Source organism: Leuciscus leuciscus, assembly GCF_965113295.1.
Source record: "Leuciscus leuciscus genome assembly, chromosome: 6".
Classification (NCBI taxonomy): domain Eukaryota; kingdom Metazoa; phylum Chordata; class Actinopteri; order Cypriniformes; family Leuciscidae; genus Leuciscus; species Leuciscus leuciscus.
The window spans coordinates 47,863,184-47,878,183 of NC_138730.1; the positions used below are offsets into that span (position 1 = coordinate 47,863,184).

The window sequence follows — 15,000 nt, forward strand, 5'->3', positions numbered from 1 at the left end:
TGATAATTCTTTAAATAAATAAAATAAAAAAATATTTTTTTGGTCAAAAATGACTGAAGAGCACCAGAGGGTTAATGGATCTGAACTAACATGAACAAATAGAGAGCAGTTCAACTAAGGGGGCCGTTAACACCACACCAGTTTCAACTGAAAACGTAAAACTTTGTATGTTTTGGTCGTTCATTTACGCAATAACAGATTTGGGGCCTGAAACGCCTGTTGAAATCATCGTTATCGTCTTTGTGTAAACTACAGAAACAGTGATGTCATGCACATGCGTGTTCAGTCTACATGTGCGTTCTTTTACACGGTGAGGTCGCCACCTACTGGCCTGACATGAATATTACAGCGCTCTCCGTCGAGCGATCCGTGTGAACCGGGTCGTTTTGATAAACGCACATCGCTGTCGTGTAGACGTGCCATAATGTTAATAAATACTGTAACTAATGTATATTTTTATAGTCACTGCATGAACTAGTGTTGATTAAAGGGGTCGTATCGTCGAGTGTGCCTGAAAAGAGCAGTGCAGAATGAAGGCAACGGCAGAGAAACGAGGGAAGACACCAGAGCATCTGAGAGGAAAGTACAGATATTTAATATGGAAACATTTACAGTGTGAACAGAAAAACACGCCTCCGTGCAGCAGGGCATGCTGGGATAGCTGCCGTCTACACGTACCACTGGAAGCCGAACTTCTTGTGGATCAGCTCCTCACGGGGTCGAAGGTTAAAGAGCTCCTCTGTGACCGGAGGAACCCAGCGGTCCGTGTGGAACATCTTCTCCCCGACCTGAGACAGAGGAGAGCAGCTTCATCCCTGATTCTCCACACACTCATCATGATCATGTGATCAACACTCAGAAACACAACTAAACATGCGTCAGAACCTTCCAGCCGGGAACGTCCTTCATGATCACCGCTTCCTCCTCCAGGTTCTCCCGCAGCATCCGTAACGTCCTGCAGGAGAAACACCACAGTAATCAAGCCCCCTGTCTGCCATTGGTCAGCCTGTCACTGAGTCCCCGCCCCAAACGCTGTGATTGGTCGAGGCAGACGATGACGGCACGCAGATCATTGGGTCTCATTAATGAAGCATGAATTATAAATATGAATATAATCCATCCTCACATACAGATCATGACTCACCAGTAAATCTCATCCTGAAATGTATTCTTAAAGGGATAGTTCACTTTGAAATAAAATTTTGGTATGTTTTAGCTTACCTCAAGGGCATCCAAGATGTAGGTGTCTTTTTCCACAGTGGTTTCAATTTTTATATTTTTAGGTCAAACCGTTCTTGTCTGTCAGTCATATAATGCAGGTCGATGGTCACTGTCTCAAACACAAGCACAGAGTCCAAATTAAAACAATTCCCCGTCGTCCAAATTAAACAATTCCCCATCGTAAGTACACATTGATGGCCTAAGACACGAAACGAGCGGTTTGTGTGAGAAAACGAACAGTATTTATATCGTTGTTACCTCTTATACACAGCCATGTCCAAGTGATCTGAGAGCGCGGGCGGGTATAGATATATACACGATGTCGCAAGATGTCGCATTGGCTACTGCGAAACCGTAGCCAAGGCGACTTCTATTGTATATATCTATACCCGCCCGCGCTCTCAGATCACTTGGACATGGCTGTGTATAAGAGGTAACAACGATATAAATACTGTTCGTTTTCTCACACAAACCGCTCGTTTCGTGTCTTAGGCCATCAATGTGTACTTACGATGGGGAATTGTTTAATTTGGACTCTGTGCATGCTCTTTGAGACAGTGACCATCGACCTGCATTATATCCTGTAGCTTTCCTGTAGCTCAGTGGTAAGAGCATTGCGTTAACAACGCAAGGTTGTGGGTTTGATCCCAGGGGATTGCACATACCTATGTATAAAAATGTATAGGATAACGCAATGTAAGTCGCTTTGGATAAAAGCGTCTGCCAAATGCATAAATGTAAATTATATGACTGACAGACAAGAACAGTTTGACCTAAAAATATCAAAATTGAAACTACTGCGGAAAAAAAGACACCTACATCTTGGATGCCCTTGAGGTAAGCTAAATCATACCAACATTTTATTTCAAAGTGAACTATCCCTTTAACTTATGAATAATAAATAAGAACTGAAATCACACATAATGCAGAAACACCACTGGGTGATGATGTAATTGTGTTGAGATGCAGATGCACGGTTTCTCTGCTAATGAGAGCTCTGTAATCTAATGCTAATTCATGCTAGCAACGTGTTAAAACTTACAAGCAACATGCTAATTCATGTTAACAACATCCTAGATCTTTTTAGCAACGTGCCTAAACTTATTAGCAACATGATTCAGGTTTACAACGTGCTTAAACTTGCTAGCAACATGCTAATTCATGTTAACAATGAGTTAAAACATGTTAACGACATGGTAAATCATGATAACAACATTACTAGCATGACTTAACATGTTTGCCAATTCATGGTAGAAACGTGTTAAAATATGATTAAAAACACGTGTAAACAAGCAAGCAGTGTTAACAAGATGCTAATTAATGCTAACAGCGTACTAAAACATGTTAGCAACATTTTAAAACATGTTAGAAAACATGCTAGCAAAATGCTAAATCATTAACAATGTGTTCAAATATGTTACCAACATTTTATTGACATGTTTTAATAAAATCTTCAAGCTTTTCAGTGTTATTTCAAACTCTGCTCATGTTTAGAGAGCGCTGTACGTTTTGCTCAGAGTCACGGAAGGATGCGCAGAAAGCCCTTATATGGATATGGAGTGGGCGTGTCTAATGCAAATGGCGGACGCGCATCAGAACCCTACGAAAGCATCGTCATTAAGAGGTTAACGCATGTGTTGGGAATCAGGTGGAAGAATTATTGACGACTGAGACTCAGATTTGTGAAAGTGCTGCAATGTTTCACTCTGAATATGAACCTGAAGCCAAAGAAACGTCAAACTGAAGCAGATTCAGTTCATGAAGCCTTTCCAGTGTCTCGCTGATTTACATGAATATATACAGAGATATGCCTGAAGCGAGTTCTGTCTGACTCTCACCGTCGGTCCTGTTCGGCCTGTAGCAGCGGCAGAAGCCCGATCCTAGCCTCCAGCTCCTCGATCTGCAGACGCCTGAGAGGAAGAGGAAGAGGAAGATGAGGAAGGTCAGGACTGACGGACGAGACACACGAACGGCTAAAGCTACGAGACTCACCTGCGCTCGCGGTTCCAGCGGAAAAGTCTCCAGTATCCAAACACCAGGATCCCGACGCCGATCCCAAACATACTGTAACCTGGGAACGACACACACACCATCAAAACACTGACTTACATTAGTAGAGCTGCAAGATTAACCGCTAGAAGATCGCGATATCGAATCAAACACACACGCGATCTTATTCCTAAATGTTAATCAATGCATCAGTATAAAACAGCTTCATAAACACTCTTCAGCCACACAGTGTCATCATTTCTGTCTTACAATCATTCATATCACAGAAGAACTGGAATAAAGGTTTATAGTTCTGATGAAACACTGATGTCTACGGTAGCGATTAAAATTTAAAGCAACTTTCTGCTTCAAATAAAGATTGTATTGATTACATCGTTACACCAGTAGGTGGCGACAAGTGACTTCAAAATATAAGTCATTGAACCATTCATTCAAGAGATTCGTTCAAAAACGGTAATGAACAAATAAGTCTTTATAAGGGAGTCATTGAATCATTTACTCAAAAGATTTTATTTAAATAATTCATTCAGATTATTAACAGTCCTCCTGTAGTCAATTATTTTATCCCTTAGAACTCATCTTTGATCACCAAAATTACATATTTAAAAGTTTTTTCCTCGAAAAACAATGTCTTCATGCCTTAAAATATCTTGAATGTAACTCGACACCCTCGCCTCATTTAGTATGCGCGGTTCTATGAATATGCAAATGAGCCCCGCCTCCACTCACTCAGCTCAGAGATCCACTGGTTGACGATCACACGTTGATCTGATTGGTTACAAGGTAGTTTGTGACGTCAGAAACACCAGCGATTTCAAAGCGTGTGTTTGAGACTGTCTTTGGTTCACTGCAGTTTTAAGGAGGAAATACTCAGCAATGCTGTCGACTTATGAACTTACACATGGTTTGTCTTAAAGCGTACTAAACACACCACATAGACGCATAAACTACATTAAAAGCTGGATTTTCACCACAGGGGGACTTTCAGCAGTTTAAACTGACTGCCTCTAGTCAGAACCTCTAGCAAATGTTATTTAGTTTAGTTGTCTGTTCAGAATCGTGATCTCTATTTGAAACACTATAATCGTGATTCTCAGTTCATCCAGAATCAGCATTCACACACAGCAGGAGATCAAACACGAGTCAAGCTTTAAACTAGAGGGAAAATCACTCGAGTTTACAGTGTCTTCATTTCCAGGACTGTAATACAGCTCTACTTTAATGAGAAATATGATTAAACATCATCGTCAGTGAGTTTGATGAATAACAGGCTGAGTTAATGACTAACTATTCACTCTTAAAGCTGGATTAGATGGTGTTTTACAGTGATTATTTACAGCAGAATCTCGCTCAGGGTGTTTGAGATGATGATGATGACCCAGGACAACTCTCTCTCTCTCTCTCTCTCTCTCTCTGTGTGTGTGTGTGTGTGTGTGTGTGTGTGTGTGATGAACCCCGCACTGATCACCGCGCTAACCCTCCTCACTCACTCACACACACACTAACCGGACAGTCCTCTCCGGGGCAGGTTCCTCCGGTAGTCCACGGGCCCGTATCCCCCGGGCGGAGGCATGTCCTGCTTCACCTTGGACGCCGCCATCTTACCGTCAGCGCCGCTCTGGAAGCCGGAAGCGTATTCTTCTTCTTCTTCTTCTTCGGCTGCGGCGAGTGCGACTGCGCGCTGCTCTCTAGCGCCCCCTGCCTCTCAGACTCCAGCCCTGCGTCTCGTCATAATCTGAAAATCCGTCTCCATTTCCTTGTCATTTCTGTCTTATAACAAAAAACAAAACAATGTCTAAAGGCTTAAAATAAAAATAAAACAAAAAACAGAAATAAGTTTTTATAAGCTATCGACCCCCAAAAAACGAGCGTTTAAGGACTCAAAAGTGGATACAGGCTTGACCGAATGGGTAAACTGGGATCCTGACACTCAGTATACACTAAATGCACCAAGTGTGTAGTAAACATTTAGTCACTGGTAAGTCAAATATCCAAATGTAATTTTTATATATTATATTTCTTATTTATTACGTTAGTTCTCAGAGTGCCTGAATCCACTTTTGAGTCCTTAAACGCTCGTTTTCTGGGCTCGACAGCTTATAAAAGCGTATGTCTGGGTTGTTTAGCTTGTTTGCTGTACGCCTGGTCACATAACAGCTTTTAGACATCGTTTTGTCTTATGTTATAAGTTATAAATGACAAGGAGGAGGAGCTTCTGCTTCACACAATACAGAGCCAATGGAGACGGTGGGATTGCTCCCGCCCCCCGGTGTGGGCGTGGCCTAAATACGATGTTCATTTCTCTGTTCATAAACATAGAAAAATGTTCATTCATAAACAGTGTGTGAGATTGAAATAAGTGTGTACCAAAGCATAGTGTGTTGTAGAGAGTGTGCCAGAAGTCCCCGGATGATCTACTATTCCCGGTGGATTTTCGAAGTGTGGATCCGTGCTAATATTACCCACAACCCACTGCGCTTTGGAGGAGGAACTACAAACATGAGTAAAAAGTGTTAAAAAACTACAAACATGGCGGATATGTGCGACCGACGAGAGGTTTAGATTAAGGTTTGAGTGACTAATCAAAAGTTTAACCTGATAGAAAATATTTATTTAACCCTTGTGTAACTTTGCGGTCAAATTGACCCGTTTTCTAGTGGTTGGAAATACTGGTTAACCTGTTTTTTTTCTTGATGTTTTGTGATATAAGTTTCAACATGAGCTGACTGTACAGACACAAAATGAAAACATTTATTTAATGTATGTCAGGGCACTTCGACTCCAGAACTAAAGTGCGAGTGTATCTTGAAGTTCTCTAACTCTGACCAAACTAAATCACGGTGTTCAGAATTAATTGCAAATTACAGATGAAAATGTTTGTCAGACACAGACAGTAAAATAAGCTCTCATTTATATATCCAAGATATCTGAAATACCTAGCTTTTAACTAAACCTTTAATGTAGGCTTTTCAAACATTATTTTCATTATACAGCAACATTTAATGCTTCAGTTATGATGTTCGAAGCATAAAATGTAAAAATAAATAAATGAAAACGTTAAAAAAAAGTATATGCAGAAAGTCAGTATACTGTTTATTTTAACATTTTGTAAAAAAAAAAAAAAAAACGGTTTTAAAAAATGGTTGAAAAACATTTTCATAAATCATGTTCAGATATATATTTTTTTGTAATATTTGACAAATGTTGATATTAAAAGTTAACTGTTTGTACATGAATGATCAGTGTTGAAAACAATACTGTCAATTTTGCTCAATTTAATTCATCCTTGATAAATAAAAGTATTGATTTATTTTATTTACTTTTTTTTTTTTTTTTTGAAAAAGAAAAACTTGAACGGCAGTGTGTGTGTGTGTGTGTGTGTGTGTGTGTGTCCTGATGAGATGAAGGTGTGATCTGATAGTTTTGGAGGCTCTTGAAGTGAGAGACGGTCTTTATCGTCTCGGTCTCTAAGATGAACTAAAACTCACGGCTTCATTAAAACACTGAGGATGAAAGGGTTAAACTTATTACAGGAACAAAGATCAATCTAACAAACTGTGACATCATCCGTTCTGTGGGCGGGAACATCATGAATATTTAAACTGAAACCTCACGGGCCAATAGGAACGATGCATGAGGTTTAGTGTGCAGAGTCAATGGCCCTGTCCCAAATGGCGCACTTCATGCGGACTTTCGGTCTCGTGGACTTGAATTGCGCGTGCTCGCTGAGTCTACAGCTGTGTCCCAATGTGAAGTCTGCATCCTCCGAAGGCCGTATTTGAAGGCCGATTGCGTCACAGCGGCGCGTCGAAACGTCACAGCGGAGCGACGAAGGATGTCCCAATTCAAAGGCTGCACACTTCGGAGGTCGCATTTGAAGGCCGATTGCGTCACCGCGGCGCGATGAAGGCTGTCCCAATTCAATTCTGCATCCTCCGAAGTCCGTATTCGAAGGCCGGTTGCGTAATCGCGGCGCGACGAAGGCTAAAGCGACGCCAAATGCACCCTTCGTTTCCCCGTGAAAGGAAGGATACATAAATGGACACTTAGCGGACTATCCTACCCCATAAGTCATCGCGCGTCGGTGACGACAGCATTTAAAAAAAAAAAAAAAAAATGACGGCCGAGAGTTCGCTGGTGGACGGCAAATTCACATTTAAATGTAAGTATTATGTTTTCATTTACTCAAATAGCTAGTGAAACCACAGTTAAAAGCCACAAGTTTTTCTTTCTTATAAACTTCATCTTAACTTAAATCACCATTGCGTGGCTTCATTTGTCAGGTGGTCTGAGGCAAAACTTGTGCTAATATTAGTTTAATAATTGTTTCAGGGAGCAAGGAGCAGACAGCTCAATTTATTAAACTGCAATTAAAAAAATAAATAAACGAAATAAATTAAATTAAATTTTATTGTAATATATGCACTAGTCTGTCTAACTTGTGTAAATAAGAAATATCACTCACCCTATAAAGCCCACAACAATAAGAAAAGCAGTAGATAAGGCATTGGGGTTTCACTTTTATGTGTTTTTGTAGTGCTGTGCTTAACCAAATTTGAGTATTCATGAATATGATTTTAAAAATACAAAGTAAGAAAGTTGAGATCACATCTTTGCTGAAATGTATTGTGCTGTTGTTATTAACAAGCCATGGTTAATTTGCTCTGCCTTAGGATTGCACGTGTCCTGGGACAGGAGAGGGTGTGAGTGGGAAACCCACTGCTGAAACTTGGCCCTGGTTTGTCCTCATGGATGAGATGTTGGGACAGAGGCATTGCACCCTCATTGCCTCAATCCCTGAGGACACACCAGGGCCGAGTTCAGCAGTGTGTGACCAAGAAGAGGAGGAGCCAGAGGCAGCAGCATCAGCATCAGCACCAGGACCACGATGAAGGCAAGACAGAGAGGACGAGTTTTTGGACTTGATTAGAGAAGACATGGGACTGCAGAGGCGATGAGAGCACAAGAGAGAATGGACAGACTGTTTTCTCCTCTTGAAAGAATCATTGAGAAATATGTATATATATATATATTCTTGTTTAACTTTTTTTCACTTATATTTTTTAAAAGGAAAAAAAAATTATGCAACTTTAAATGTGTAAATAAAAGAGAATTCTTTGCTCGGGACATTGTTTATTTTTGTAATGACAGTCATAATTTCTACATGAAACAAATTCTTCTATAACTTTTTTCCCCCAACTATTTACAACATATTTTAAACATATCAAAATCAACATAAACATTTAAATTACAGTACATAAAATAAGAAAAAATGATGTAGACTTTTATTCAGCTGAGTGGGAGACCCTGGTTTGTTGCTGGACCGGGATGGGCTCCACAATAGAGACCCTGGTAAGGCCTCCTGCTGGTGGGACATCATCTGGGATGCTCTCCAGAGTGTTTGACTGCATATTTACACTATCCACGTCTACCAACAGGTTTGCAGGGCTGACTCATGGAATAAATATTGAGATACTTTATTACACTGAAGTACTTTAAATAACCACTAATACCGCTTTGGGGAAAAACTACTAGTCATATATTTCAAACCTTAGTTAAGCAAACTTATCTTGCATACTCTTACTCTTGATACCTTAAGTACATTAAAGTAAAGGAATTCTGGAGGAAAAAAAACCTTGTCAGGGTTTTTATGATGGTTCTGCTTTTATATTACTGCATATGTTGCATTTTACTTCTGAATATTTTCAAGGTTGATACATTTAAACTATATACTTTTGTGTAGTTTATTGTAAAACAATGCATCATATTGTAAAATAATTTTGTAGTGTTGCTGTCCTGTGTGGGAAAATCACTTCGAGTATTAACGATGTAGTTCCTTACATACCACCACTGGTTATTTTGAAAATTAAACTAACAAAATGTAGGCCTATTGTCACAATATTAACAAATTGTTGCTAACTACAGCACCGTCCCATTTCAAAGAGCGCATCTGAAGCGCTCGGACCGGTCTAGCCTACGGAGGATTGTTCTTGTCGCCTAGCAACAGTGACTGACAGCTGCCGATGACGAGTGGGAGTAACATTCGCACTGGACTTTTTATATTCAACTGAGTTTTATATTCAAATAGGGTTGAAAACCTGTGTAAATATATTTACCATGGTCCATTTATGTGCATAATAAAAAGAATACACTAGCCTACAAAATCGCATCAAGGTAAGATATAAATGAACATTTGAATCTTCGGCTAAGCCGAAAGTAGGCCTACATGACCTGGTCCTCCAGTAAAATATAAAACATAAAAATGACAATAGCCAATTCTGGCTCCATAGCTGTTTACTTAATTATATCAAATGAATTGTCAGGATGGCAGCATACTCTCGCACCGTTGCTTGGCGCCTGGAGCGGTAATCGGGAACACCTGGCTGCATAATTAGGAAATCCTACGAAGGCTACATGGTGTGTCGTTCGGAGGACGCATAGGCTGCATCGTTTGAAGTCCGCAGCCTTCGAAGGATGCAGTCTTCACATTGGGACACAGCTTACGAGTCCGTAGGCTGTCCCATTCAGCATTTTACCGCTCTGAAGTGTGCTCAGCAGCGCCTCCTTTGTACCCTTGAAGCGGTCTTCCACGAAGCCCGCATAGAAGCAGGCTCCACGCACTTTAACTACCCAGGAATCCTTGCGAAAGGCCAATCAGACAACAGATGGGAGGAGATTTCACTCACGGATAATTGTTGACATGGCTGTGAAGAAAATATTACTGTTTTTATGACCTAAATGTACATTTTACCAGTTGTTACCTACAGTTTATACAAACATTATGGTCATCGAGCAGTGGTTGATGTCTCAAACATAATAATAGCGTGTTTAATAATACGATCGCATTATGATTCATTAAATAAATAGAACTGAATGGCAGGGCTTTACTGAGTCATATGTAAACATATAGTATGAATATTGAAACCTGTAAATTGAAAAAAATATGTTTAAATTATGTTTTAAAATTGTAATCTTAGTTCAAATGGAACATTATGTATTATTATGTACAACTGTATACATCATTTAAATAAGCATGATTTATCTATTGTCTAATGCCCAGGTGATATGCATAATATCAAAATATAGAACTGTAAAATTAGGCTGTGTAGTGGACATGCAGATAAGACGTCGGAGCGCAAAAATGTGATTTCTCCTGTCCAACAACAGCCAGACCGTTATTTCCGGCATGCCGAGCGAGTCTGTCCCAAAAATACCTCTCAATGCGCCCTCGTGGACTCGCGCCAAGGGCCCTATCCGATTGTTAAGTCTGACGTCACGCGTGACGTTTAGCCTTTTCCGGGTCCAAGCGCTCCTCTCGTCCAGAAATAACAATGGTGGAACCTGTACATTTATTCACGATCACGTCCTTCTTAGTGAGGCACCCTTGGCGGTCAAAAAGGGTTTAAATTCCTTTAACACCAACAGAGTGGTTAGTGTAGCTCATCACTCAGGTGGCATAATTAAGGGTAGAGTCCAGGCATCAATGAAAAAGAAGATTTACGAGGTTGAAGTGAGTTAGCTCGGGACACGGGACACAGCACTGCGGCATTGTAAAAACACTCAATAATAACCAAAACACTAGCGAAAGCGGTAGAGAGGACCTGGACTTTGGACCCGGAAAGAGTATTATCGGAGAGTGGTTACGTCACGACTTAACAACCGAATACACCAAAGTGTGGACTCTGAGGAAGTCCACAAGTCCGGAGTGTGCCATTTGGGACAGGGCCAATCAGGCTTTATTGGTACCATGACACAGCTCATCAACTTTCTCTGTCAACTCAGGCTTTGATCCTCAAGCTATGATTACTCCACGCGCGCGTGCACATAAAAGAGTGACGTCGACACTGAACAACCAATCGCGGGTAGAGTGAGAGCGATATATTTTCCCGCGGAGGAGCAAGAGATAATCATTCAGAATTACGATGAATTTAAATATGTATTTCAAGCTCGAAACAATACGGTCTCTGCTGCCAAAGCAAGAGAAGACTGTTGGAGAAAGATTGCTGATTGTTAATGTGTAAGTTAAACAAATACGTTCTATAATTATGTAAAATTATGTATGTATGTGTAGCCTATATGTGTAATATAGCCTATAGCCTATTTTTATTATATATAAAAAATGATACATGCACATTTTTTATATATTATAAAAATAGGCTATATTACACATAGGCTACACATACATACATAATTTTACATAATTATAGAACGTATTTGTACTACTAAGAAAGCTAGGGAATCCTATCATAAGATTAACAGAATAATAATAAAGATTTAAAATAATTCTTAACATGTATTATATTGTATAGTACATTTGTGCAATTTGCTTTAAAAAAAAAAAAAAAAAAATTTTGTTCATGTGATGTCTATCAATATATCTTACCGGCAATTTTATAAAAGCCCTCTTTTATGGACATGGCCGATAAATGTCCGGGGAACACTATTAATGAAACTATTCATGTACTCCTGCAGAGCGAGGACCACCTTACGAATGGTTCGACAAACCGTGTTTTCCCCTATAGCTTCTGTGCGTCACCCACCGTGCAAGTATGTACCACTTGCAAAAAAAAAAACCGCAACGCAATATTTGCGGTACAGTAAGTGCATGAATTCGACGTGTTAAATTCTTTATGTGCGGCTCAAGAAGTTCGCAAAGATAAGACATTCCTTCCGCGGAAAATCTGTATCTTTCATACAAGTAACTATCAGGAAAGGCAAGGGGATTTTGTCTGGCTAAAAACTCTTTCTCTATGAAGTGCTGCTCGTCAAACAATTTGCGCTGAGATGTCCACCGGATTTGGAAGAAAAGGTGAAGTCATTGTAACAGACACTGGGAATAAGTTACGTCACCTATATGTTTCTTTGCTCTCAGCTGATTGGTCAAATTTCAGTCTGAGATCTTGAATCCAGAACATAACCTGCCCCGGAGCAGGTTAGCCGTGCAGCGTAAGATACCATGGCGACGAACACCGATTAAAGCCAAGCTACTTTCATAGTACCTAAAACCCAGGGTTGGCGGAAACTAAACTGAAACATAGCCGGCTAGCCACCTAAACCGGCTTCATGGTACAGGCCCCGGATGTTAAATGAAGCCCAATAAACACAGATGATAATCAAGGGATGCAGAGATAATATCTCTTTATTAAAGCAGTTATTAAAGAAATCACCACAGAAACTATTGGAAGCAAATGTTTATATAGAGAATCCGCCCGTATGAAACACAATATAATGCAAAAATATCGACAAATGTTTAAAACTTTGACGGACTCGATCAAAGGAAACTAATTAATTCAGACGGAGTCAACTAAAGGTCAACTTAAAACAATACAAATTAAAAACAAACCATCAGATTGTGTGTCCGGGTCAAACATGTGACGACAAACACACACACACACACACACACACACACACACACACACACACACACACACACACACACACACACATCCTTCAGCTGAAATGACACACAGTTATATAATTTAACAGTCAGAGAAATCTAAACACACACACACACACACACACACCCAGTGTGAAGCGGCTCGTTTGCATCCATCAGTTTGTTACGATGTTTTTGGTTTGTTTTCAGTATTTTCCTCTTGTTCTGAGAGTCTTTTATAAGTGATCTGATCAGTCCGGTTCAGGTCCTGTTCAGGTGCGGTTTAGATGTGGTTCAGGTGCGGTTCATATCTTGTTCAGGTCTGGTTCAGGTCCGGTTCAGATGCGGTTCAGATCTGGTTAAGATGCAGTTCAGATGCGGTTCAGATCTGGTTTAGATGCAGTTAAGATGTGGTTCAGATCGGGTTCAGATGCAGTTCATGTGTGGTTCAGATCTGGTTTAGATGCAGTTCAGATATGGTTCAGATGCGGTTCAGATCTGGTTAAGATGTGGTTCAGATCGGGTTCAGATGCGGTTCAGATCGGGTTCAGATGCGGTTCATGTGCGGTTCAGATCTGGTTTAGATGCAGTTCAGATGCAGTTCAAATCTGGTTAAGATGTGGTTCAGATGCGGTTCAGGTGCGGTTCAGATCTGGTTTAGATGCAGTTCAGATATGGTTCAGATGCGGTTCAGATCTGGTTAAGATGTGGTTCAGATCGGGTTCAGATCTGGTTCAGATGCGGTTCATGTGCGGTTCAGATCTGGTTTAGATGCGGTTCAGATCTGGTTCAGATGCGGTTCAGATCTGGTTAAGATGTGGTTCATGTGCGGTTCAGATCTGGTTAAGATGTGGTTCAGATCTGGTTCAGATGTGGTTCAGGTGCGGTTCAGATCTGGTTTAGATGCAGTTCAGATGCGGTTCAGATCTGGTTAAGATGTGGTTCAGATCGGGTTCAGATCTGGTTCAGATGCGGTTCATGTGCGGTTCAGGTGCGGTTCAGATCTGGTTTAGATGCGGTTCAGATCTGGTTCAGATGCGGTTCAGATCTGGTTAAGATGTGGTTCAGATGTGGTTCAGATCGGGTTCAGATCTGGTTCAGATGCGGTTCAGGTGCGGTTCAGATCTGGTTAAGATGTGGTTCAGATCTGGTTCAGATGTGGTTCAGATCTGGTTCAGATGTGGTTCAGATCTGGTTAAGATGTGGTTAAGATGTGGTTCAGCACAAACTCACCCGTGAGAGTGAAAAGCCCTTGGATGAATAAACCTGTGTAAGCATCTCAGCGATCTGGCGTGAACAGACACACACACACACACACACACGTCCTGATTCCCAGACTGATCCCGAGCTTCACTTCCAGGAGTTTGCGGTGTGTGAGACGGTGTGTGAGGGGATCATGTCCAGCAGAAACTCTCTGTGTCGCTCCAGCGCTGACGACGACTTGTGTCCCGACAAACTGGGGTTCATATAGGCCATCGTCACACCTGCCACACACACACACGATTCAGAATGAGTAAACAATGACAAGAATCATTTCTGCTTGAATTATCTAAGTTTATCAGCGCCGTTGGTTCCTGATTGGTGGAATCTTCTGCACAGAATCATGGGAATTGTAGTTCTTCAATTCTGCTGTTAAACTTGATTTAAAAAATAAGTCGAAATAATGCGAACAGACAAAAGCATAAACCTTCAATTAACTCACAGAGTTAATCTTAATCCCCCTCTGGAGAACATAGAGTTTAAACTCATGAAGGATGAAACCGAATCCCACAGGAGCAGAAGTCGCCGTCAGACAGCGACGGTCAATCATGAAAATGATGAAATATTCTTCTTTTGTTCCTCTGATTGGTTATTGTGGCATTGTGGGCGGTTCCTGAAGTCTGATTGGTTAGCAGCATTAGGTGCCGTTCAGACCGGCGAAATAAATTAAACCCAAATAGTAATGCAGTCAAACCAAGATTACTCAGACACCTTCAATATTTCTCACATTATCAGTTTATTCGCTATAGTTTAGAAAATGGTAATAAAATATGAGCAGAACTCAGTTGATATTTGACTGGTTTTGTCCGTCCTTCTGTTAGACTGTCTCACACATGAATTATGTTGAATATCTGTCAGCTGTTAAATTTAACTACACAATTAGATAATACCAGTTTAGCTCAACCAATCACCAAGCAATGCTTCATTTTGTTCAGTCTGTGTGTAAAAAGAGCATTAGCAATTAAAGACAAAACACTTCTGCAAAACATGATCAGCTCAAAGTGTCCCAATCATTTTTGGTCCCACATTTTTACTGGTAGTCACTGTATGAAGAACATCTGGGTATAATATGTTACAGTTTACTTTATTTTTGCTCTCCTCACTTACATAAATGAACTACAGTGTCCTGATCA

General features: G+C 40.5%; 2 protein-coding genes across 4 annotated transcripts in view; both read right to left on the reverse strand.

Moving 5' to 3' along the window:
- Positions 1-573: 573 nt before the first annotated feature.
- ndufa13 (NADH:ubiquinone oxidoreductase subunit A13) lies at positions 574-4,892 on the reverse strand. The gene is made up of 5 exons (XM_082173279.1): positions 4,738-4,892; positions 3,214-3,292; positions 3,060-3,131; positions 886-955; positions 574-788 (listed from the first exon to the last, which is right to left on the reverse strand). Exons 1-5 carry the CDS (start codon positions 4,829-4,831, stop codon positions 669-671), a joined length of 435 nt encoding a protein of 144 aa, XP_082029405.1. The 5' UTR covers positions 4,832-4,892; the 3' UTR covers positions 574-668.
- Positions 4,893-12,352: 7,460 nt separating this feature from the next.
- LOC309501083 (transcriptional repressor p66-alpha) overlaps positions 12,353-15,000 on the reverse strand; it is a 37,165-nt gene continuing 34,517 nt past the window's right edge. For all 3 annotated transcript variants that reach the window (XM_082173056.1, XM_082173055.1, XM_082173054.1), the window contains one exon: positions 12,353-14,091. In XM_082173056.1, the coding sequence (XP_082029182.1) occupies positions 13,958-14,091 (134 nt within the window). In that variant the 3' untranslated portion in view covers positions 12,353-13,957. The remainder of the gene's footprint in view (positions 14,092-15,000) is intronic.